Source organism: Monodon monoceros, unplaced genomic scaffold (genome assembly GCF_005190385.1).
Source record: "Monodon monoceros isolate NGI ecotype Baffin Bay Population unplaced genomic scaffold, NGI_Narwhal_1 Super_Scaffold_11, whole genome shotgun sequence".
Classification (NCBI taxonomy): Eukaryota; Metazoa; Chordata; class Mammalia; order Artiodactyla; family Monodontidae; genus Monodon; species Monodon monoceros.
In genome coordinates this window covers 124,157,762-124,181,334 of record NW_021703767.1, presented here as the reverse complement: position 1 = coordinate 124,181,334, position 23,573 = coordinate 124,157,762, and the positions used below count along the sequence as shown (strand labels likewise).

Below are 23,573 nucleotides of genomic sequence, written 5' to 3'. Positions count from 1 at the left end.
AGTTTATGTCATCTGTTTATATCTGTCTGTCAGTACCTACATCACTTCTGTCTTATAGGATACAAAGCACTGTAGATATTATATGTGTTACTAACACTAAACATCAAGAATGAAAGGATAATATGAAAAAGAAGTTCATATTTATACACAGGTATAATGATTCATGCACTGATAACAAAGAAGCAGCGACATGAGCACTTTATGGTAGCCTAGTGTAACCGATACAGCTGTTTCCCAGTAGCCTAGCTTTAACACGAATGAATGAATCGTTATACAGTTTTTACAGCATACAGTATTACAGTCATATTCATAATACCGTACTGGAAACACTGTTACTTTTTTTTAGAAACCACTTACTTGTGATGATAGACTGTTATGCAGTTTCTCTAATTACAAGCTGAGGAGGGGAAGAGACATACTGTGCAGTTATGTAATTCTTTGAAAGCGAAGTTATAAAACGATAAGAAAACTAACATTAGTAATTTTAAATATCACTCACCTTATGCCTAGTGTAAGGGTAGGCCATCCACTTCAATACAAGTCTTGCACACGATGTTCTACACATATATTTTTGTATATTTATTGAAAAGAATCCCCGTATAAATGGTATAAATAGACCTGCTCAGTTCAAACCCATGCTGTTCAAGGGTCAGCTGTACATGGAGGGATGACATTTCGTTTATCCATTCATCAGTTGATGGACACTTGGGTTGTTTCCGCTTTGGGTCCATGATGAATAATGCTGCTGTGGGCATTGGTGTGCAAGTTTTTGTGCAGACATGTGTTTTCAGTTCTCTTGGGTACACCCCTGGGAGCGGAATTGCTGGGTCCTGTGGTAACTCTGTTTAACATTTTGAGGAACTGCCAAACTGTTTTCTAAAGTGACTGCATCATTTTACTTTCCTCACCTGCAGTGTATGAGGCTTCTGCTGTCTCCAAGGCGGGTTGGTTTGGAAACGTGTGGAGTTTAGCTCCTGATAATCTGTTTCTGATCCTCAGCTGGGGGTGGAGGCTTGAGGAGAGAGGAAGCGGTGGGAAATGGTGGCCTGAGAATGGAGGGACTGGATGGGGATGTGTTTAGATTTACTGGGTGTTCTAAGGGTGCCCTGCGAGCTGCTCTAAGGGAACCAGGCCAGCTCAGCCAAGCTCTCTCCTCCTGGTTCCACATGGCTGCCCAGGGGCAGATGTGGAGTAGGTGAACGGTTTGGGGTGACCAGGTGGGGGTGGGGGGAGGAGGCATAGCCTCCAGGACTTTGTCTTCCATCCCCACAAACCTCAGGTGTTCCGTCCTCACCCCTCCTTTTAGGCCTGCCCCTCTTCACAGGCCTTGGGGACACTGCTGCCAGCTCCTCACTCAGGGACTGGCAGAGCCAGGCCGGGACCCAGGCCCCCACCTGTCTCTGGGATGCTCCTGGGTCCCTGGTTATACAGGTGAGCCCCGCTGCTGCTCTTTCCCCTCTTTCTTCTCTTCCCTCCCTGAGAGCGACATGGAGGTGGGGTGCGGGGAGGTCCAGGCTCCTCTAAGAATCCCACAAAGCCATGGATCCCCTCCCTGAAAGGGTGTGCACCCACACATGCAATGTGCCCACCAAGTCCATGAATCTGTGGGCCTCATGGAAACGTCTCCCAAGACCTCCCCCACTTTACCCCACTCCTGCAGCTGCAGCGGTATGGTCATGAGAACAAGTGTCCCCTGGGGCCGGTGGCCAGCACTTTTCCCCTGGGGTCAGCTAGTCAAGGTTGGGGCCACTGCCAGAGGAAATCTTCCCCCATCGCCAGGGAGCCAGCTGGCGCCTGCCACGGGATTTTAGCTCCCTCCCCTTGGAGCGGCCTGGCTCCCACACTGGGCCAGCACTTTGGAGAAGGAGAAAGCGGCCCTTTTTCTGGGAACAGTGCCTGGTCGATGCATCCAGCCCTCTGCCCGGCACCCAGCCTACCCCATACACACCCTCTCCCAGAAAGGGGAGGCTTCATCACTATTGATCCTCAACTAGGTGGCATTTCTTAATGGGAGTCTTTTCTTAGGAAGAGCACAGGCTTCGCTGCCTGACTGCCCTGTAAAATGGGCACATCCCTCCTGCCTTGCACAGTGGGCCTGTGCATGAGAGGGGTATAGAAAACACCACACACGGTCCTTGGGGGCATATTATCTCCAGAAATTGTCATCTGTGTTGCTTCATATTCCAGAACCCTTACTTCACCCTGAAGGGTGAGTTATAGGACTTCAAAAGTCTGTTTTTAGTGGTTTCCCTTACAGTTGGCGTGGGCTGCTTGAACACAATAACTGCATTTCCTGTAGCGTGCGTGCGATTTGTCCAGTCATTCTTTAAATATTTTTTGAGCCCTTCATTGGGTGCTGAAGCTTTTGGGGGACCCAGGGAAATGAAAGCCAGACTCCCACGCTCTGGGGCTCCACCACCTGGTGGGGAGCTGAGCCCAGCCTAGAGGCACAGTCTGGGAGGAACCAGAGCCACACACACCGGCAAGGGTTCAAAGACGGAGGTCGGAGGTCAGAGGCCGGCAGGGCCCTCAGGAGAGGAGGAGGGCTGTAGCCCTTCTGGAGGGCAGCAGGGGAGAGCCCCGAGAGGGCATTCTGTTTGAAGTCATGGCTGGGCAAAGGCCTGGAGTCGAGACACAGCCCGGCCAGATCCACACCCTCTGGTTGAAGCAAACAGCCTGGATGAGCTGAGGCAGCTGGGCCTTGGGGAGTTACAGCACCCTCCTCCCCAGCGTGTGGACTTAAGCAGATCCCTTTAACTCCCTGGGCCTCAATTTTCTCATCTGTGCAAGGGGGACAGTAATACCTTCTTTCCAGGGCCATGAAAAGGACTGCAAGGACGTGTATGTATAAAGCCCCAGCACGGCGCTTGCCGCCAGTCGGAACAGTGAGTGGGACTACGCTTAGCCAAAGAGCTTGGACTGTACCCTGAGCTGTGGGCCAGCGTCAGAGCCACCAGACCCCTTGCCAGGGTTTGCCTCCCTCTGGGAGCCCTGGAGGAGGAGGAGGAAGGAGAGGGAGAGACCTAGGGAGGGGGATGGGGGGAGGGTTCAGCAGGGACCCAAGCAGGTGCTGCCTCCGTGCTGGCTGCCCGCCTGCCTGGGGCCCCATCCCCGCCAGCGTGTGGGCTCGGCTTCTGAATCCACCAGATCCAAGAACGGCTCCAGGGTTTCCACTTAAATCCCCCTCAGCAGCACTGCAGGGCCCGTCCACCACCGGGTGGGAAGACTGGGGCAGGGCGGATGGAGATGCACAGCACTGGCCCCCTCTGTCTCTCTCCTCCCTCTTTCTCCAGTCTGGCTGCCTCTGTCTGTCCCTGTCTCTGTCTGTCTGCCCGTCTGTCTCACTCACACATGCACACATTGGCAGAACACCTTTCACAGTGACTAATACTTCCTGTCTCAGGAGTCCTCCTACCTTCATGACATCAGGCATGGGGGATGCAGGCAGAATCATGATTTTTTTTTTTTTAAAGCATAGCTGCCCGTTTTCTGCAGCCCCCCCCCAGAAGTCTTGGAGGCAGAGCTGCTGACCAGGGGCCTGTGACCAGGCTTTTGCAGGATATGTGGAGGGGAGAGGTGGGCAAGGGGTGGACCCCAAACCAGACAAGGCCCAGCTCGGCCCCCACTCCTCCCTGGTTGAACCTGCCTTCCTGGGGCCCAAGGTTTGGAATTTCCAAGGCGCCCTCAACTCTGCTCTCTCCCCTTGGCCCCCATTCCCTGTGTTCCATGTCCTCGGGGTACCCCTGTTCATTCTTTCCCCTCCCTCTGAAGCACACTGCCTTTGCTTACACCCTGGCAGCCTCTTCTCGGGGTCCTCCTCCACCTCTTCACAAGCACCCTCCTTCAGCCCCCTCCCTCTTTGGATGCCAAACTCTCTGTCCTCTGACTACATCTCTTTCCTTTCTGGACCTTCAGTTGCTCCCCAGTGCCCCCCAAGTTCTAACATTTTAGTTTAGGATCCAAGGTCCCAGCCTCTGATCTCCCTGTCTCCTCTTTCTCTTTCTCGCTCCTCTTCCCAACACAGACCTTTTGCCCCAGCACACCAGACTCCTCACTGCTCTCTCCTTTCCAGCCCCCGGGCCCTTGCCCATGCTGTTCCTCTGCCTATGAGGCCCTCCCCCAGGCTCTGTCTTTTTTTGTGTGTGTGTGGTACGCGGGCCTCTCACTGTTGTGGCCTCTCCTCTTGTGGAGCACAGGCTCCGGATGCGCAGGCTCAGCGGCCATGGGTCACGGGCCCAGCCGCTCCGTGGCATGTGGGATCTTCCTGGACTGGGGCACGAACCCGCGTCCCTTGCATCGGCAGGCGGACTCTCAACCACTGCGCCACCAGGGAAGCCCACTATACCTTTTTAGATTTTCAAGTGGATAGTTTCTTTTATACTCATGTTTCTGTTCATTTCTGATGACCCATATGACTTACGCTTTCTGGAATTCATTGAAATTTTTATTTATGGCCTAATATATGGCCAATTTTTATGACAATTTCACGTGTGTTTGAAAATACTTATTTATGGTTTTGAATGTAAAGTTCATTCTTTCAGTCTCTCAGATTACATTTGTGAATTGTATTATTTAATGATAAATCATTATTTTGGGAGTCACTTGTTCTATCTCTAAGGGAGGACTGTTCAATTCTCCCACAATGATTGTGGGATTTGTCATTTCCTACTGTTCTAAAAAATTAGTTTTTTATACATATATATATATATTTTAGGCAACATTCTTATATGCTTATGACTCATGACTGTGGCATTTCTTGATGCTGTACTTTTTCCTATTATAAATACCCTGGTTTGTTCTGTTTAATTCCTTAGCCTTGAATTCTGTTTTGTGGATGCATGTGGCTAGCATATCCTTTTTTATCTTTTCATTTTTCACTCTTTCTGTGTCATTTTGTTTTATACGTGTCTTTTATAGTAGCAGACAAGTGGATTTTGTACTGAGTATCTGCTTTTAATGGGTGAATTTAACCCATTTGCATTTACTGTCATTCATCATAGATTTATTTCTGCCATCTTATTTCATGTCTACTTTTTTTTTTTTTTTTTTTTTTGGTACATGGGCCCCTCACTGCTGTGGCCTCTCCCGTTGCGGAGCACAGGCCCCGGATGCGCAGGCTCAGCGGCCATGGCTCACGGGCCCAGCTGCTCCACGGCATGTGGGATCTTCCCGGACCGGGGCACGAACACGTGTCCCCCGCATCGGCAGGCAGACTCTCAACCACTGCGCCACCAGGGAAGCCCTCATGTCTACTTTTTAAACTTTCTTATTTTTGTATAGTTTCATTGGATTGGTCCCGTTTACTCAGTCCTGTTTTTCTTTCCTCTAATGATTAGGAAGGTTTGAGTTTTATTTCAGGTGGTTATTCTATATACATATGTGTGTATATACTCATGTTTTTCTATCAACATCTGGATGTAATCAATATCTTTAAACTCTTCCCAGATAAGGCAAGCACTTTAGTAATGACTTACCTTTTCCCAGCCCATACCCTCACATATAGATCAGCATAGATTTTAGTTCTAAATTGCCATTCATTTTCTCCAAGTTGTGTTATATTTATTTAAATTTAACTCTTAGGTTTTGCTGTTTCCTTTGCATACCATTGGTACCATTGTTTATAATACCACTCGTCTTTCTTTCGTGGATCTGTTTTTCACTTTGCTGGTGTATATCCTCCAAGAATTCTCTTAGAAACTGTGGGTAATGTAATTTCTAAGGCCATCAATGTCTGAATGTTTCTCCGTTCTAGAGGGTCCATTTTGATTTTCAACTCCCTGTTGAATTGTTTTTTTTAAGTTCTGAATGATCAGATTTTTAAATACCTTAGACCTCTAGTTTTTGTTTTGGATAATATACACCCTCAAAATCTATGAGCATATTAATTACAATATTACCTGAATGTCTTTTGCTATTCAGTTCAGGCCTCCCCATCCCCACTTCAGCCAAATCCATGCCATTTTCATCTGTTTTCTTGATTGCATTTCTGAGTGGGATTTACTTAGGACCAAAGGCTCCACTCCCTCTGGGTGAAGGTGCAGTCTTCGTTCCCCACCCCTTCCCTAGGAAATTGGGGAAACTGCCTCAGTCACCCCACTGGTCCTCAGCTGTAGATCTTATTTTCTTAGCCCCTTCATTTGATATCCAGACCAAAGAATTCTAGGATATCAGAACTCAATCCTGAAGACCCAGGAGCCCTGCCCCGCCTTTCATCCATGAGGAGACCGAGACTCTTGTGCGTGGGGCACAGCCTGGGTCCGTGTGTCCGCCGAGCCTTGCCCCTTGGCCATGCTGAGTGACTCAGGAGGATGTGCAGGGGCGACAGGCTATGGGGACGAGGTCACTTTCTCAGGCACGGGCTCAAGATGTCTCCTGAGGAGACGTGGCTTCCTGGGGGTCCTGGAGAGCCCATCCTGTGGCTTTCCTTGCCATCCACACACATGTAGATGGATATATCCTACATCTGTATCTCTTGCCCCTCTTCTCAGTTTCTGACTGAAGTCTGCAAATGCCTATTTGAAACCCACATAGGTGTCTGAGAGGTTCTGAAGTGTGTGTCAAAAACTCAGCCCTGGGCTTCCCTGGTGGCGCAGTGGTTGAGAGTCCGCCTGCCGATGCAGGGGACGCGGGTTCGTGCCCCGGTCCGGGAGGATCCCACATGCCGTGGAGCAGCTGGGCCCGTGAGCCATGGCCGCTGAGCCTGCGCGTCCGGAGCCTGTGCTCCGCAACGGGAGACGCCACAACAGTGAGAGGCCCGTGTATCGCAAAAAAAAACAACTCAGCCCTCCCAACCCTTTTTTCACCGTCTTCCCCACCTCGGGATATGACACCACCATTCATTTGGCCCAGGCCCCAGACAGCCACTGTCATCAACACTCTTCTCTCCCACTCCCACGTCTGCATATTTCCACCCAGAACGCCCCACTCCTGTTGGCTCTGTCTTAGAAAGTGGCCTAAACCTGGTCACTTCTCACAGCATCCACCCCATCCCACCGTTGGTCCAGCCCTCCATCCTGTCTTGTTGGTTATGGCATAACCTCCTACCTAGTGCCGCTGCTTCTACTCTTGGTCTGGGTTTTCCCAACAGCCAGGATAAACTTTTCAAATGTCCTATAGATCATTTCGCTCGTTGGCCCAGTCTCTGCGGTGGCCTGTTTCTTGCTTAGAATGAAGTCAGCCTTACCCCGGTGCAGCAGCCCACCCCCCCCATCACCTGCCCCCACCTCCTATCCAACACTCACCAGTCCCTCTGCTTCCCCAAGCCAGCGGGCCTGCCCTTGCACACCTCCACGCACTGTGTTCCCTCTGCTGGGAATGCTCTTGCCCTCGGCCACGTGGCTCCCCCTCCCCCATCATTTAGTCACTGTTCAAAAGCTTCTCCTAGAGACGCCATCCTTCCCTATCCAAAACGACACCAACTTCTTCCAGTTTCCTTCAGCTGGTGCCATTGTTCTTCATAGTATGTACTCATCTTTACTAGACATAATATTATCCATTCATTTATCTGCCTTCCTATTAGAGTATATGTAAGTCCTATGGGAGCAAGGATTTTGCCCCATTCCCCCTGTATCCATAGTGCCTAGAACATTGCCTGACACACAGTAGGCATTTCCTGAATGAATGAATGGATGCATGAAACCAAATAGACTTCACATTCATTTATTCATTCAACTACAATTTGAGTACTGTTTGTGCCAGGCTCTGAGTAGACGAGTGACACACAAACCAGGTCCCTGCCTCTGGGAACTGACAGTCCAGCTGGGGGCCTTTTCATGGGCAGTGAGAACAGCGTCATGAAGGGTCTGTATTGGGGTGGTGAGAGTCATGGGGGCTCAGGAGCAGAATTCTGTGAGTCAGAGCCTGCTCACCAAGCTAGGGGAGCAGAGAGGAGGGGTGGCTGGGGGAAGGAGTCCCAGGCCCGGAGGTGGGAGAGGACACAGGCTCACAGCAGACGCTCCTATAGGGCTTCTTTGTGCCAGCACTGCTCCGAGGGCCTGAGTACGTTCACTCAAAACAGCCCCGACAAGCCCCATTTTAGGAAGAGGAGGCACAGAGAAGTGAGCTTGCCCAGGGTCACACTCTAGGGATATGAGGAGCCGGACTCAGCCCCGAACCTGGCTTCGAAATCGGTAACCAGCCGCTCCGCTGCATGCAGGAGAGAGGAAGTGAGTCTGGGGCAGGGGCTTGCAGGCCGCTGAGGGGTTCAGATTTCACAACGCCCACAGGGCTGGAGCCGGCCAGGCTTGCAGGTCTAAAGGGAGACACCCCCGCCCCCTATGCCGCTGAGGCTGTGACCTCTCTCTGAAACAGTCAGGGAGAGCATTTTATCTCTGGAGAATAGCAGTGCGGGTAGTGGAAGAGATGGATGGGTTGGGGGGAAGAGCCTTTGTGGAGAGGTTCCCCCCGCAGCCTCCGTCTCCCCAGCTGCCTCAGCTCCCACATCCCACCGCCCTGTAGCAGCTGCATCCTAGGTGGCGAGGGCCCCGGCTCTCAGGGGGCTGCTTCTTCTCCTCGCCCTGCCTGGCGTCTGTCCGCACAGGGACTGAGGACCCTTCCTGACCCGGGGATGGCCTCTTGGGGCTTCCCTCAGGCTTGTCCCAGGGCTCTCCTCCAAAGGAGCTGCAAGGTAGAGGCATTGTGTCCATTTTTTTTTTTTTAGTTTATTTATTTTCATGTTTGGCTGCGTTGGGTCTTCGTTGCTGCGTGCGGGCTTTCTCTAGTTGCGGCGAGCAGGGGCTACTCTTGGTTGTGGTGCACAGTCTTCTCATTACGGTGGCTTCTCTTGTTGCGGAGCACGGGCTCTAGAGCGCAGGCTCAGTAATTGTGGCTCACGGGCTCTAGAGCACAGGCTCAGTAGTTGTGGCACACGGGCTCAGTAATTGTGGCTCGCGGGCTCTAGAGCACAGGCTCAGTAGTTGTGGCTCGCGGGCTCTAGAGTGCAGGCTCAGTAGTTGTGGCACACGGGCTTAGTTGCTCCGCGGCACGTGGGATCTTCCCGGACCAGGGCTCGAACCCGTGTCCCCTGCACAGGCAGGAGGATTCTTAACCACTGTCCCACCAGGGAAACCCCATTGTGTCCATTTTACAAAGGGGAAAATGGAGGCTCAGACAGTCAGGTGACTTTCCCAAGAATCAGCTTGTAAGGGCTGCAGCAGGCCTCCAAGCCCAGGTCTGGGGACTCCAGAGGGGTTTTGTGGCAGAGTTGATCACTGGCTTTATGAGGCTTTTCTGTAGGCAGAGAATTAAGGCCCAGGGAGCACCGTGGGCTGGAGTCAGTGGGTCCACAAGTGAGTCAGTTAGAGCCGCACACTGAGGCGTCTGAGGCCCCGCTGAACCCTTACCAAGCACAGCCTGGAACCTCTTGGGGGGAGCTCGATGGAGCCACCCCAGGGGCCGCAGCAGCAGCCTCGGGGTCCACAGGCCCCAGGGGCTCCAGGGTGGGTGGTGACAGCCCCTGAGCATCCTCATCCCACCCCAGTTCTGGACACAGCCGGACAGGAGGAGTTCAGCGCCATGCGGGAGCAGTACATGCGCACGGGGGACGGCTTCCTTATCGTCTTCTCGGTCACGGACAAGGCCAGCTTCGAGCACGTGGACCGCTTCCACCAGCTCATCCTGCGCGTCAAGGACAGGTGAGGGCGGCCAGGCTGGGACCTCCCCATGCCTGGCTCAGGGTGGGCTCTGTCTGTCTGTCTGTCTTTCTCAGATCTTCAGGTGAAAGCTGAGGTTCGAGGGGCAGAGCTGAATTCAGACCTTTCCACCCAGCCAGAGGAGTCTACACGCAGCCAAGGCCTCGAGGCGTCGGCCCCCCCATCTCTCCTAAACTGTCCCCACCGATGAGTCAAGGAATCATAAATAACATCTGTTTTTCAGCTCCAATGTAACCAAATTTTATTACAGTCAAAGAAAAAGTGAATTTTCTCTCCGGCATACATCGTAACCGGTTACATCACATTTGACTCTGAGATTTCTAAGCCCCTATTAAAGGCTCATGTTTTCCTTAGCATAATATGGCATAGCTAAATAATTTGGAGTCTGTTTTAAGCCCAACTGGTCTTTTCAGTTAATTGGCTCTTAAAGAGGCAATGTAAAAGTAAAAGGACAAACTAATAGGAAAACAGCAAGCTTTGAGCAAATCTCGAAAATTCAAAATTTTCAAAAATTTCAAAATTCGAAAAATCCAGTTAACACTTATCTCAAAGGCAAAGTGTTAATAACTTTTCAAGGTAAAGGGCTATACACTCACACACATATACACACATATACACATAGAGCTCCAAGAGACAAATGTGGGTTAAGCCGCTGACTATAGGAATCTATAAAGAGAAAACATACATGACACAGATACGGGAAAATATTCAACCTTCTTGCTAATCAAAGAAGTGCAAGGAAGAAGGGTAAAGTACCATTTTTCACCCATGAAATTATAATTTCTTTATGAAAATACTCAACGCTGACAAAGACTGGCATTTCATTCACGTTGGGACAGCAGTTTGGCCCCATGTGTCCACGGGAATCTTTAAGGCAGACATGCCTCTTGAGCCCCGCCTTCCACTCTTGGGAGCCATCCTGATTTTGCGGCTGCCATTTATTGAGTGGCAACTGTGTGCCAGCCCCTGGCCCTGGTGCTCTTCACAAGTTACTGCCAATGGCCACAGCGTGATGGCCTGCATGGGTGGTGTGTCAGGGTGACTGGGAGATGAGAGGAAGCAGGTCTGGGAACCTGGCCGCTGGTCCAGTCAGTGCAGAGCCTGGGGATTCCCAGGAGGGCCTGCACTCACCTTGCAACAGGCCTGAGGCTTCAAACCAAGGCAGCCAGCAGCCCCCGGGTCCCTCTTCCATTCCAGGAGACGTGGAGGGAAAGACTCTGAAGTTAACCCAGCCCCATAGGGAGGTGCTGTGTGCTGTGTCAGGTCTGAGGCGTGGGTGCCCCGCCTTCACCAAGGGAAGCTCACAAGCTGCTCTTCCTTTTTTTCCCAGGGAGTCATTCCCGATGATCCTCGTGGCCAACAAGGTCGATTTGATGCATTTGAGGAAAATCACCAGGGAGCAAGGAAAAGAAATGGCCACCAAACACAATGTAGGTGGTGTGTGTGTGTGTGTGTGCGCGCCTGTGTGTGTGTGTGTGCACGCACGCGTGTGCGCGTGTGGGTGTGTGTGCGTGTGTGTGTGGGTGTCGGGGTGAGGGCTCAGGGGATGTCAGTGCCCCCTCACTCCTGCAGTCCTAGTCTATTGGAATGAAACACAGGCCTCCTAGGTAGTGGGCTAGATCCACATAGAGGCACATGTGATGTGGGGTATTTTGTGAAACAAGACAACAGGCCAGAGAGAAAGCACCTTCTTGGCAGTCATTAGAGGCCCTGCTGTCGAGAGCAGGTACCTTCACCTCCTGGCCCTGACGCAGCAGGTTCCTCGCTGGGCTGTGCAGAGGCTTGGCTTCGTCCCTGTCTCTGAGCCAGTGCCTGACTATGTTCAGAATCATCAGGTCAGCCACCTTCACTGAGCCCTGCTCTGTGCCAGGCATTGTGCTGGGGGAGCATCTACTCCCCGCAGCCACACATTGAGGTAGGCACCACTGTCTTCATCAAGTGATCAAACCGAGTTTTGCCCAGGCCACACCGTGCATGTCAGCAGACACCTTTGGGTTGCTTTTTTATTTTTTTTATTTTTTTCAGTTCACTGTGATGCCCCTTTGCCCACCGGATGGTGGGGTCAGTGGGCTTCTTCCCACCCCTCCCCCCGCATTAGCACAACCATGCCCCAGCCTCAATGGTCAGTTATGTAGAAGTTCACCCAGCCTCCTGGAAAGTCTGCAGGGTTGCCCCTTCCCTCTGCCCGGTGGGCCCAGCTCCGTAAGTAGAGGGAGGGGCCCACTGCGAGTTCATTTTGCTTGTCTCTGCCTTCTGTGTTTATTCACGTATTCATTCAACAGTCCTAGGCCCTGGCAAACAAAACTCCTTCCCTCAGGGTGCTTGCTTCTAGAGACGGCAGCAAATTAGAGCATGTCTGAAGGTGACATGTGCTCTGGGGGAAAGTAAATCAGGGAAGGGGGTAGGGAACGTGGAGTGGGGGGCTGTTTTTACACATAGGTGGTCAGGGAAAGCCTTACTGGAAAGGTGCATATCAGTGAGGACTGACAGGAGGTGAGGGAGTGAGTCCTCTGGATATCTGGGGAAAGCATGTTCCAGCAGAGGAATAATCAGTGCAAAGGCCCTGAGGTGGGAGTTTGAGGAACAGCAAGGAGGTGAAAGGAGGCTGGAGCGGCCAGAGCAGGAGGAGTAGGAGGGGTGAGTAGCAGGAAGTGAGGTCAGAGCGGGGGGGTTAAGACCTTATGGGCTTTTTTTGCTCAGAGTGGAGGGGAAACCACTGGAGGGTTTTTGTTTAAGAAGATGTTGGGGGTAGGAGTTTATTAATTTATTTATTAATTTTTGCTGTGTTGGGCCTTCGTTTCTGTGCGAGGGCTTTCTCTAGTTGTGGCAAGCGGGGGCCACTCTTCATCGCGGTGCGTGGGCCTCTCACTATCACGGCCTCTCTTGTGGCGGAGCACAGGCTCCAGACGCGCAGGCTCAGTAGTTGTGGCTCACGGGCCCAGTTGCTCCGCGGCATGTGGGATCCTCCCAGACCAGGGCTCGAACCCGTGTCCCCTGCATTAGCAGGCAGATTCTCAACCACTGCACCACCAGGGAAGCCCCACTGGAGGGTTTTGAGTGAGGAGTGACATGGCCCGACTCATGACTGAACAGCTTCCCTCTGGCGCCCGTGTGGAGAAAGGTCTTTGGGGGCTGCACCGTAAGCCGGGTGCCGGCTGACGTGCACCCGCGTGGTGCCCGTGGAGGTGGCAAGGAGCGGGCGGATTCTGGTGTCTTTCTGAAAGCCGACAGGATTTGTCCACAGACCGGATGTGGGGTGACAGAGAAAGGATTTGAGGAGGATGCCAAGGTTTGGGGCACGAGGAACTTTCAGAAGACTGGAGTTCCACTAGCCGGGCAGGGGGACTAGAGCACCGAGGACGTGGGGAACACCAGGAGCTTTGTTTTAGATGCTTAGTTTGAGGAGCTGAGGGGATAGTCAAGTGGAGGTGCCTAGACCGCTGTCAGATATACCATCTGGAGGTAAATATTGGAAATCAGCAGCATGTGGGTAGAATCTAAAGCCATGAAACCAGAGTAAATCTTCAGAGTTCTCATCACAAGAAAAAACAGTTCTGTAACTATATATGATGGATGTAACTAGACTCATTGTGGTGATCATTTTGCAGCATATACAAATATCGAATCATTATGTTATACACCTGAAATTAGTGTTATTTCAGTTCTACCTCAATTTTGTGTGTATATATATTTATGTATACACACACATAGAGATAGAGATAGAGATATATACACACAAAAAGAAAAAAGCCATGAAGCCCAGGCGAATGGGTGTAGTTAGGGCAGGGGTCCCAGGCTTGAGGCTGGGGACACTTCGGTGCTGTGGGTATGGGGAAATGAGAGGAAGCAGCAAAAGGGACAGAGTGGTCAGTGATGTGTGAGGACCAGAGTGGGGCCTTGGGAGCCAAGGAAAGAAGATGCCTCGAGGAGGAGGAAGTCATCAACCAAGACAGGTGTGCTCAGAAGTCTCCAGGTGAGCACTTGGAACTAACCTCTGGGTTTGGCATTAGACGCAGGCCTCAGACAGTAGCGTGCCCGTGCCCTCCACCGGCCAACCTCCTGCACAGAGAGAGGCCAGGAGCCATTGCATCCCACAGCCTCGGGCTCCGCACGGTGAACTCATGCTAAGAGCCTTCACAGACCCCTGGGTGGGTGCGTGGCTGGCTGGGGACGGGGGAAGGGCGCTGCACGGGGGTAGCAGCAGCCCCATTCTGCAGGTAAAAGGGAATGAGACACAGGGGGCTGAGGGAATTCTGGGGGCTTCACGGCTGGCGAGGAGTACCCACCCATCCCCACTAGAACCCAGGTCTCCAGTCTCTCAGCTGACCTTGCTCCTACAGCGAACGCTGCTGCCTCATTTATCATTCGACCAAATGACCCTGTGAGCTACTGTCCTAATTTTAGAGCTCATAAGGCAAGTTCTTCTTTAGCTGACCAAGGTAGGTCGCCCCCATCCAATGCAGGAAGGTGGCATTTCCTGGCCCTTCGGTGGAGTCATATAGTACTACCATTTATTGCAGGGTTTCCCTTAGTTTAAGTCTTGTTACTACGACACCCTAGAATTCTAAGAACCCAGATAATGCACATCAGTGTTTCTTCAGAAGCAGGATCCCTAGAAAGAAAGCGGAGGCGTCTGGGGACCTGGGCGTACTACAGCGGTGTGCCTGTGAGCAGGCAGCGGAGGTCCGAGGCCCCAGGAGCCTGGGACTTACGAGCTGGCAGGATTATAGGATGTGAAGAGCCTCCGGGGAGGTCAAAGCCCCAGCTGCCCTCCCGCTTCCCCGCTGGGTGAGTGTGCACAGGGAAGAACGCTGTCCTGCCCTCACGAGCTTGCACAGGACTCTGGCTCCCAAGAGCTATTGGGGCACCTGCCACGCCTAGAAGAGGCTCCGCAGCAGACCTCAGCACCTCTACCTGTCCGTGCCAGGCCATGTGGGAAGTGCAGTGTGCACTTGGTCCAGATCTTGATTCTCTGCTGGCCACCGTGCGGCCTTGGGCAAGTACGTCACCACTCTGAGCTCAGTCTCCCCAGCTGTGAAACGGAGATAACCGCTTACCTCAGAGGGTTAACGTGAGGATTAGTGAGGTCAGGGACGTTGAGACCTGGGAGGCCAAACAGCCCACGGTCACCTCAGTGAGCAGCCTACAGCCCAACAGCCTACAGTGGAAGGCAGTTTCCTCTCGGGGTTATCAGAGGCTCAAATATTTGTCAAATGAAAATTTCCAAGGTCTGAGACATGTCCTTTGTACTCTGCCCTTTGTGTCTGGGTCGGCTAGAGCAAGCCCCTGCTTGAAGCCACAGCAGTGGGTGAACATCTGATCTCCCGCGATGATGGGAAGATACTTTATGATGTGTTCTGGGCAATCAGTTACGACATGCTCCTCTTACGACTTACCCTGTTACCCCGGACCCCCATGCATTTAAAGTGTTGATTGTTTTTATTTTCTTCGCTGTGCTTTTCCTTTTCAAGTGTGTTATAATGAAATGCCTTAATTTTGTAATCAGGAGAAGGTTGCGAAAAATACCAAAGTTCTTCAGTCTAATCATGATTGGCTCACCTACATCTCATCTAGGGGGCCTGTGCATGTTGTCCGGAGTCCACACGCTCGCCTCTTGTTGGGGGAGTGGGCATGAGCCTCCTGACTTTGTGGGGTCCCTGTTAAAGGAGAAGACCATGTCCTGACCTCATGGAGCCTTTGTTTTCCTCCCTGTGCCAGTCCGAGGCTTGGGGTAGACATGGCCCTATAGGGTCCCCTCAGCCACATCTCGCAGTTACTGCTGCCTTCCAGCCGGGTAACGATCCTCAGCCTTAAACATGCAGACATAAGCCTTCTGCAAACATGGCTGAGCTCCGGGCTCATAGATGCAGACCAAGCAAGAGCTGGGCCAGGCAGACGGTTGAGGTCGGGGTGGGGTGCATAGACCAGCGGGGTCGCCAGGGTGCAGGGCCAGCCTCGCCTCAGCCTTTCCCACTGGCGTCCTCTCTGGAGGACCTGTGAAGAGGGGCAGAATCCTCTAAGGTAGAGAAATAGACCTCAGAGAGAAAACTGAATAGAATCAGAACATACATCAGTTTGATAAATGAAACAGTCTTTAGTCTTCAAGTGTCTAAAAAGATCATTTTTATTCTGTTGTTAGGGGGCTCTTAAATATCTCTGTGACCAGAGAACACGAGAGAATCAGAAAAGCTGTCAGTAAAACTTTCTGACTTTATAGAGTGAGAAACCACTGAGGGCTTGAGGTTGTAGGAGCCGGGGTTCCATGGGGGCTTCGCAGGGTTCCTTGGGACCTCTGAGAATTTGCGTTTTTAGGGAACAGGACTTTGTAACGCTGTTACAGAAACTCCGTAACGCTGCTTTGCCTTCCAGATTCCGTACATAGAAACCAGTGCCAAGGACCCACCTCTCAACGTCGACAGAGCCTTCCATGACCTGGTTAGAGTAATTAGGTGAGTGAGGCTCGCCTGCCTGGAAGCAGGGCCTCTGTGGCCAGACGGACACCGGGAAGGCTGGAGGAGCATGGCGCCGTGTCTGAGGCCCAGGCTGGGCGGTTCTGGGCCTGGTTTTGGATTTCTTTTTTTTCTTTTTTTTTTTAAATTTATTTTATTTATTAATTTTTTGGCCACATTGGGTCTTAGTTGTGGCACGCAGGATCTCTGTTGCAGCATGCGGGCTCTTCGTTGCAGCGCATGGGCTTCTCTTTAGTCGTGGAGTGCGGGCTCAGCAGTTGCAGCACGCGGGCCTAGTTGCCCTGCGGCATGTGGGATCTTAGTTCCCCGACCAGGGATCGAACCTGCGTCCCCTGCATTGGAAGGCGGATTCTTAACCACTGGACTGCCGGGGAAGTCCCTAGTTTTGGATTTCTTACACTTCTGTCCATCTCTGTCCTTCCCACCTACGTTTGCTCTCCCCGACTCCCTATGCGTGAAGCCACAAGCTAAACAAAGTGCTTTCCTACGCGAGGTGCCTCCCTGGCCTCCCCTCCATCCTGCAGCTCAGGCTCCCCGAGGGCAGCGCCTCCATCCTGCCCCCGCTGTTCTCCCAACACCAAAGCTGCCAACACGGTAAAAAGTAGGCCATTCTCCTCTTCCCTGATGTCAGAGCACCCCTTGACATTTCACCTGAACAACCAGCATTCTGATCCCCAGGCTCCAATCACAGAGGCTTTGTACATGTGTCTCCTTTCCAGCCCCTACCCACTGTCGGTCTCCAGGGAGTGTCAGAAATCCCAGGCTGTAGTCTCTTGTGGATTCCTTTGCATGGTCAGGTCCAAACCTTAATCATCTCATGCCTAGACGACGGAGACAGTGTCCTGGCTGGTCTCACTGTCCCCCCACCTTTGCTGTTGCCAAAATCTTCAACGTACAGAGCGGCCTAACCAGTGGTTCTCAGACAGCATGCATTTGGTGTGTTGTCTCATGCCGACCTGTAGGGCTGTTGCTTAGTCATGGAATCACCGTGCACTTCCCAACCTGCCGCCTCTCAGCCCCCCCAGTGCGTGCACACACTCACACCCATACACACACACCCAACAACCCCCTTTTCTCATCATTCCCCAGCGTGGACTGTGGTTTGCAGCCTTCACCTTATGCTTTAGCTGGCAGTCCTGCACTCGGGAAGCGATTTTCTCATGGGCCTTTGCCTGGAGTTAGGAGATGCTACCACACCAGGAGGGGGTGATGTCTTGGTTATGGACCTCGAGTTCCAAGGGCAGGTTTTAGATGTAGGAAAAATGAACAGGAAACACGTAAAAAGCTTTTGTGCTCAGTTGACCTGTCATTTTATTTAAAGTATGAAACACAGACATAGAAGCCAACCTTGTATAACATATAACATCGCTTGTGATTGAAACAAACATAGCCACAGCATGGTATCAGGAAGTCTCACCAGTAGCACGACAGGTTTTGCTCTGCCCTGTCTCCCTTCCCACTTCCTCGCCTTAGAGACACCGTCCAGGACAGGCTCTCCTCCTCCAGCATCCAGGACAGAGGCCCCTTCTCCCCCTCCCGAGCCAGAACTGGCCTCCCAGCCGCAGACCCGGGGCAAGGGAGGAGAAGGCAGGGAGAAGCAAAGCCCTTTCTAACGTTGTTATTCTGCCCTTCCTTGTCTCAAAAGGCAACAGATTCCGGAAAAAAGCCAGAAGAAGAAGAAGAAAACCAAATGGCGGGGAGACCGGGCCACTGGCACCCACAAACTGCAGTGCGCGATATTGTGACGGCCCGAGGCCCTGGGCACAGTGACCGGGAACTGGCCAGCCCTTGGGACCCCTCCACTGCCTAACCGCACTGAAGACCATTCTAACCATGACCCTTGGCCCAAGGACTTGACACAGGAAGGGAGAGAGGGAGGGTGGGCAGGGAGGAGATAGAGTCTGGCTTTGCTGGAAGGGCACGGGCTTGCCCTGTGTCTCAGCAGCAACGAAGAGGCAACAGTAAACAAAGCAGCATCCAAGTCCCTGTGTTGATGCAACCCGGTCCCTCCCCGCTCTTGGTGACTGTGTTGTTTCTTTGAACTACATAGTGTGGGTTTGATGTGGAAGTGTTTCTCCACGTACAAAAACAAGCCATGATCACGCTTCCCCCACCCCAACCCCGGTCCACAGTGTCTGAGCTTGGGTGTCTTTTGTAGATTTTTAAATTATTTTAGGGATTATTATTTTATTAAAGGGGTCTGTGCCCACTGCCTGGTGAAGTTTCAAGTCTTCAGCAGACCTCTTCTATAACATGTCTGGAATATGGTTGTTTTTTAACTGAAATTTCCCAGCCGTGCCAAAACTCAACTCAACGTGAAAGCAGAGTGACCGAGAGACCAGAAGTTCACGGGGACCGTGGCTGGAGGCCTCGGGAGAAACAGACCCTACTCATGGCCTCCTATAAACTGGAGAGAAGAGAGATGTGTGTACCCAGAAGGTTTTACTGTGCTTGAAGATGCAGATATTAGGGAACAAAATTTTGTTTTGCTGAGGGGAGAGACGGGCACGTCAGTTTTAAAAGGGCTTCTCATTACCCTGGAAATATATAAATTTTAAGTAAGTTTATTGGAGTTGCAAAAGCGTTCGTGTATTTTTCAGGTGGTGTGGGTTAAGTTCTGTGTCCTTCGCAGCCGTGGGAGAGGGCTTTCTCCCATCACCTGTGCTGTCTGGTGCCTCTGATACAAACACACTGAACAGGCGTGTACGGTCTCTGCGTCGAAGTCAGCTAACATGGACACCATCTGGAAGACTCTGGTTCGTGCTAAATCTTAACCAAAAATGATCCAGTACTGTTCTTACTGAAACAGCACCAAGACCTGAAGCCATTTTCCCTTTGAGTCAACTGACTCACTTCTTAAGCCCAGTAAATGAGCAAATCCCCTTGAAACATTTGCAAACTTAGTATTACAGGTTGCCTTTCTGGCAGGAACTTTTCTTAACCTCTTGGATCTTAACTATGCTATATAAGTGGAGGAGAAAGTAAGGTTGGGGTGCCGACATGGCTCCCATACACCTGTTTCTACAAGGGGCCAGCCCCCTAGCTTCCTGACCACGCCCACCTGCCTCTCAGGTGCTGCTGGTGTGAGCCAGACTGGGGCGGGATGGATGGACAGCGCACCCTCGAGAGAGAGTCAAAAGATGAGGTGGCTGGCTAGTGACCTTAGTTTCCATCTGTTACAAATCAGGCCACCAAGCAAACTAGAATATCCCTAGTGAGTGGCCTGGTCACCATTTGGAGAGAGAAACCCGGGTAAAGTAAGCACTCAGCCAGACATTGAGACCCCTGGATTCTTCCCTAGTTTTGAAAATGCGCTGAGTTCCTAATTCAGCAAGATCACCAGCAACGTGGTGGAAGGGGAGCGCAGCCAAAGAATGATTCTGATGCCGGAAAAAACAGTTGGGACTTCTGTTTGTCGGAAAATCAAACTTCTTTGTCTAAACGGCCCTTTTTTTCTGACCCTAAAAGGAAGGATAACAAAGAATATTCCAGATCAGGCACTTCAGAGCTTCCCAAGATCCTGTAATGTTAATGGGCCTTCTAAACACTAACAGGACAAGGCTCTTTCCAACCAATACGCTCCTCTGAGCCACACCCTAGCAGCCTGGGTGCAGTTGGGTGGCAGCTGCAAACTGGAGATGAGGAAGAGGCAAGACAGCGGGAAGAAGGAAGGATGGAGATGCGGTGATGGAGCGAGTTGGAAGAGCAGGACAGGAAGCCCAGCACACGGGGCAGCGTCCGCTTCAGAAAGGTCCCGGGCACGGACCACCACCAGCACCCCTGCCCACTGTGGAGCCTGCAGCTCCCTGACGGCACCGGATGGGGGAGTCTTGTTGGAAACAGATCAGTTGACTGAGAACGAAGCCCTTAGCTGTGAATGTAACCAGACGAAGAGATTCCAGCTGCTTCTAGGCCCTCCGCCCAACAGGGCAGTACATCTGCCCCACCCCCGGCCCCATCTTCCATCTCTCCTGCACTCAGCCCACAGTGCCAGAGGGAGAAACTGGGTGAGGGATGGCCTCCTGCAGCCTCCCTGTTGAGCTAATGGTCGGCCTTCGTCTCCCGTGACCTCATTTTCCCCATAGGTGAGATGGGTAAATAACACTTTTAAAAGGCGGTTCTTTGCGTTTTAGAGAACTGTGGACGCTTGTGGCAGTGGGGGCTTCTGCACAGGCCTGAGTGGAGCATACCCAAGGGCATTCCCAGTACACGGTCACCTGGCGGGGTCAGTCTGGAAAACCAGTTGGCCATGCTACTTCCTGACTGTGGAGCCCAATGGGACTTGTGTCTTTCGTGGCATTCTGGTGTTCCCACTGGTTTTCCATCTGAATTAGTGCTCCCTTCATGCCCGCTGGAGCACACCCTTCCTGAAATCCTCTCACCCCATGCCTTTGCCACTGTGTGCTCTCAGATTTCCTTCTAACATTCTTCCGCCCCTCCCCCACTTAGAGGGCTCTTTTCTCCCCAGCAAGTAATGCTAGCCATCCTCTCCACCCCCAGCCTGGGGCGATGGCCACTGACTTTCCCTCACAGGGGACATTTGGATGGCTTCTGTTAGGACTTTGCCCCCCATCTTCTTGTGGAGAATGCCTGTCAGCCTGGTGCGGCCTGCCTCGTGTTCCTAGGAAGAGTGACCCACTAACACGTGGCAGCTCTAACCCAAAGGCTCCTCGGACGTGTTACAGAAAATCCGGAGCCAGAGACAGTTTCCCTCCATTCGCAGCCCATTGGATTAGAAAGTCCATGTCGGGTTTACTTAGAATGAAAGATACTTGAATTACTGAGCGCCCGTGAGCGCCCAGCTTCTGTTACACAGTGTTAGCAGTTGTCTACACAGGTGGCCATTGTCGTGAAATGAGAGTGATGCCTGAAGATCTCAATGATGCTTGAGCCTTTTATGTAACTTTTATTAAGTCTTTGTGTATTCCAACTCATTAATAAAGAAAAGAAGAGGAACACTTGTCTGTCTGATTTCCTCTTACTCAAATATTCCTGACATTTTGCTGAGAACATTAAACGTTGTCAGCGTCTGACCCAGAACACTGCCCTCTTGCGGAGAAGACAGCTGGTGACTCTGAGGGTTGTCCCCGTCCTGCCGGTCTCCTGATGTCCAGCAGCCCTGGATATGGGCTCTGCCTCTGACTTTTATGTGCCTTTGAGCAAGTTACCTGCTTTAATCTTCAGCTGCCCCGCCTGTGAATGGGACAATGGTGTGCACTTCCTAAGCAGACGAGGGCTAAAGCTAAGTGTGGGCGTTCGTGGTACAGATCCCAGAAATGATGCTCTTTGTAAAGGACACCGATTGGATTGTCTGATGTTGCTTTTCATGAAAACTGCCCCCTGACCCCATCTGCAAGATCACAGTCTTTCATACAATGTGATTACATTTCTCTTTTGATTGAAACTGATGGGTAGTTGGCCAAGCTGAGCCTCTTTGGGTCTTTTTCCCAGGGAATAGAGGGCCAAAGCCCTCTTTTGGTACTTCTTTGGGTGATGACAGCTGAAGCATGTAAACTTGGAGGCTAGGGGTGCTTCTCACACCCTCCGCGCTGGGGCCAGAGAAGGCCGGACTGCAGACTAGAGCAGGGAGGGGTGGTGTGGCTGCCTGCCCATTCATCCCTCCCATGCAGACTTCCTGGGCACCACCACGTGCCAGGCATTGGGCTGGGTGCTGGGTGGTGGTGAGCGGAGCAAAGGGTCTTCTGATAGATCTCCTTTAGTCCTGTCTCCTTTAGTCCCGTCCTGACCTACTCAATCCAAACCTGCATTTTAACAAGATGCCCAGGTAATTCACATGTGCAGTAAAATCTGGGTATCACTGCCCTACGACATCAACCCCAGCATTGGAATGAAATCTAGCCTGGACCTGAGGCAGGAGATGGATGGGCCCCAGGCTGAGCCGCTGGAGTTGGTCCCCTGTGGACAGACACTCCACGATGAAGACAATAGCAGGAGGGGAGAGGAGCTGAGCTCTGCCCAGATAAGAGACAAAGAGACCACGTGTCCCTCATTCTCATGTCAAGGAGAACTTCCTGACTACACATGGGCAGAAAGGCTCCTTGGCGACCAAAAGGGGAGGGGCATCATCCCGTAGTAGGTGATGTCAACCTACCCATAGGCCTCTTCACTAGACTCCATCTTGGCTAAGAGATACACACGCACACAGGGGAGGACGCTGAGTTACACCAGATATACCAGATACGGACTCAGAGCCAGGCAGAGCAAGATGATTGGCCAGAGGAAACCCGGAAGAAATGCCCCATACAAGTGATTCAAACTACCACGAGGGCACGACTCTCCCTCTGAGCCCACCCATGTGAGTCTATTCACACGTACTCTTTTTTTTTTTTTCTGTGGTACGCGGGCCTCTCACTGTTGTGGCCTCTCCCGTTGCGGAGCACAGGCTCCGGACGCGCAGGCTCAGCGGCCATGGCTCACGGGCCCAGCCGCTCCACGGCATGTGGGATCTTCCCGGACCGGGTCACGAACCCGTGTCCCCTGCATCGGCAAGCGGACTCTCAACCACTGTGCCACCAGGGAAGCCCCCTCACACGTGCTCTTTTTATTCCTAATAAACACTTCATTTGTTTCACTACTTTCCATCTCTTTGTGGAAATTCATTTCTGTCTCTGATGGTCTAGTGGCTAGGATTCAGCGCTCTCACTGCTGTTACCTGACTTGAATCTCTGGCCGGGGAACTGAAATCCCGCTTCAAGCCACTGCAGGCCGAGGCCGCCCGAGATCAGACTCACTGTGCCTCAAGACCCAGTTCAACCCCGTTCACCCAGGGGCAGCCTCGTCTGCTTTCAACTCAGCAATTAGAGTTTGCTCCCCTGCCTGGAACAGCCGCAAGGTTCTGCCCGGAACAGCCGCAAGGTTCTGCCTGGCCAGGCAGCGAACTCAGAAGTATCCCCACAGCCAGCAAGTGGTTTCAAGTGTTTACACAAAGGCAAATTGGATCCCAGTTTGCTTCTCAAACTCTCTAGCATTTTTCTGAAAATGTGGACAACCACATTCTATGCACAGAGCTCCAAATCCGAGCTGAGAACACATAAAGGCTCTGTGTTCTTGGAGCTCTCTCTAAAGGTGGGTGTTCTGTGCCAGCTAGGGATACTCTCATCCCCCAAGACTTTCACTTTGCGGAGCTCCACCACCGTGCCAAATAGCACACTATCGTGCTAATGTGAGATTTTAAACCTAAGAAAAGAAAACTGAGTTCCTACCAGCCAAGAACTGATGGATGCTTTCAGTAGAACTTACATCCTGGCGATGATGTGGGAAACCAAACTCTGACTCAAACCAGCTTCCTACTCAGTCATGGGACCCGCACCTGGGGTGATAAAATAATCGGGCAGGTGGTTCTCAAAGTTGGGTCCCCAGACCGGCAGCTTCAGCATCACCTGGGAACTTGTTATAAATGCAAATGATCCGGGCCCATCTCAGACCTACTGAG

At 52.0% G+C, this 23,573-nt stretch overlaps 1 protein-coding gene across 2 annotated transcripts in view; it reads left to right on the top strand.

Moving 5' to 3' along the window:
* The window catches only part of MRAS (muscle RAS oncogene homolog), a 57,359-nt gene extending 38,350 nt beyond the window's left edge, over positions 1-19,009 (top strand). For both annotated transcript variants that reach the window (XM_029214846.1, XM_029214847.1), the window contains exons 3-6: positions 9,479-9,632; positions 10,981-11,080; positions 16,020-16,099; positions 17,766-19,009. In XM_029214846.1, the coding sequence (XP_029070679.1) occupies positions 9,479-9,632; positions 10,981-11,080; positions 16,020-16,099; positions 17,766-17,865 (434 nt within the window). In that variant the 3' untranslated portion in view covers positions 17,866-19,009. The remainder of the gene's footprint in view (positions 1-9,478; positions 9,633-10,980; positions 11,081-16,019; positions 16,100-17,765) is intronic.
* Positions 19,010-23,573: the final 4,564 nt, after the last annotated feature.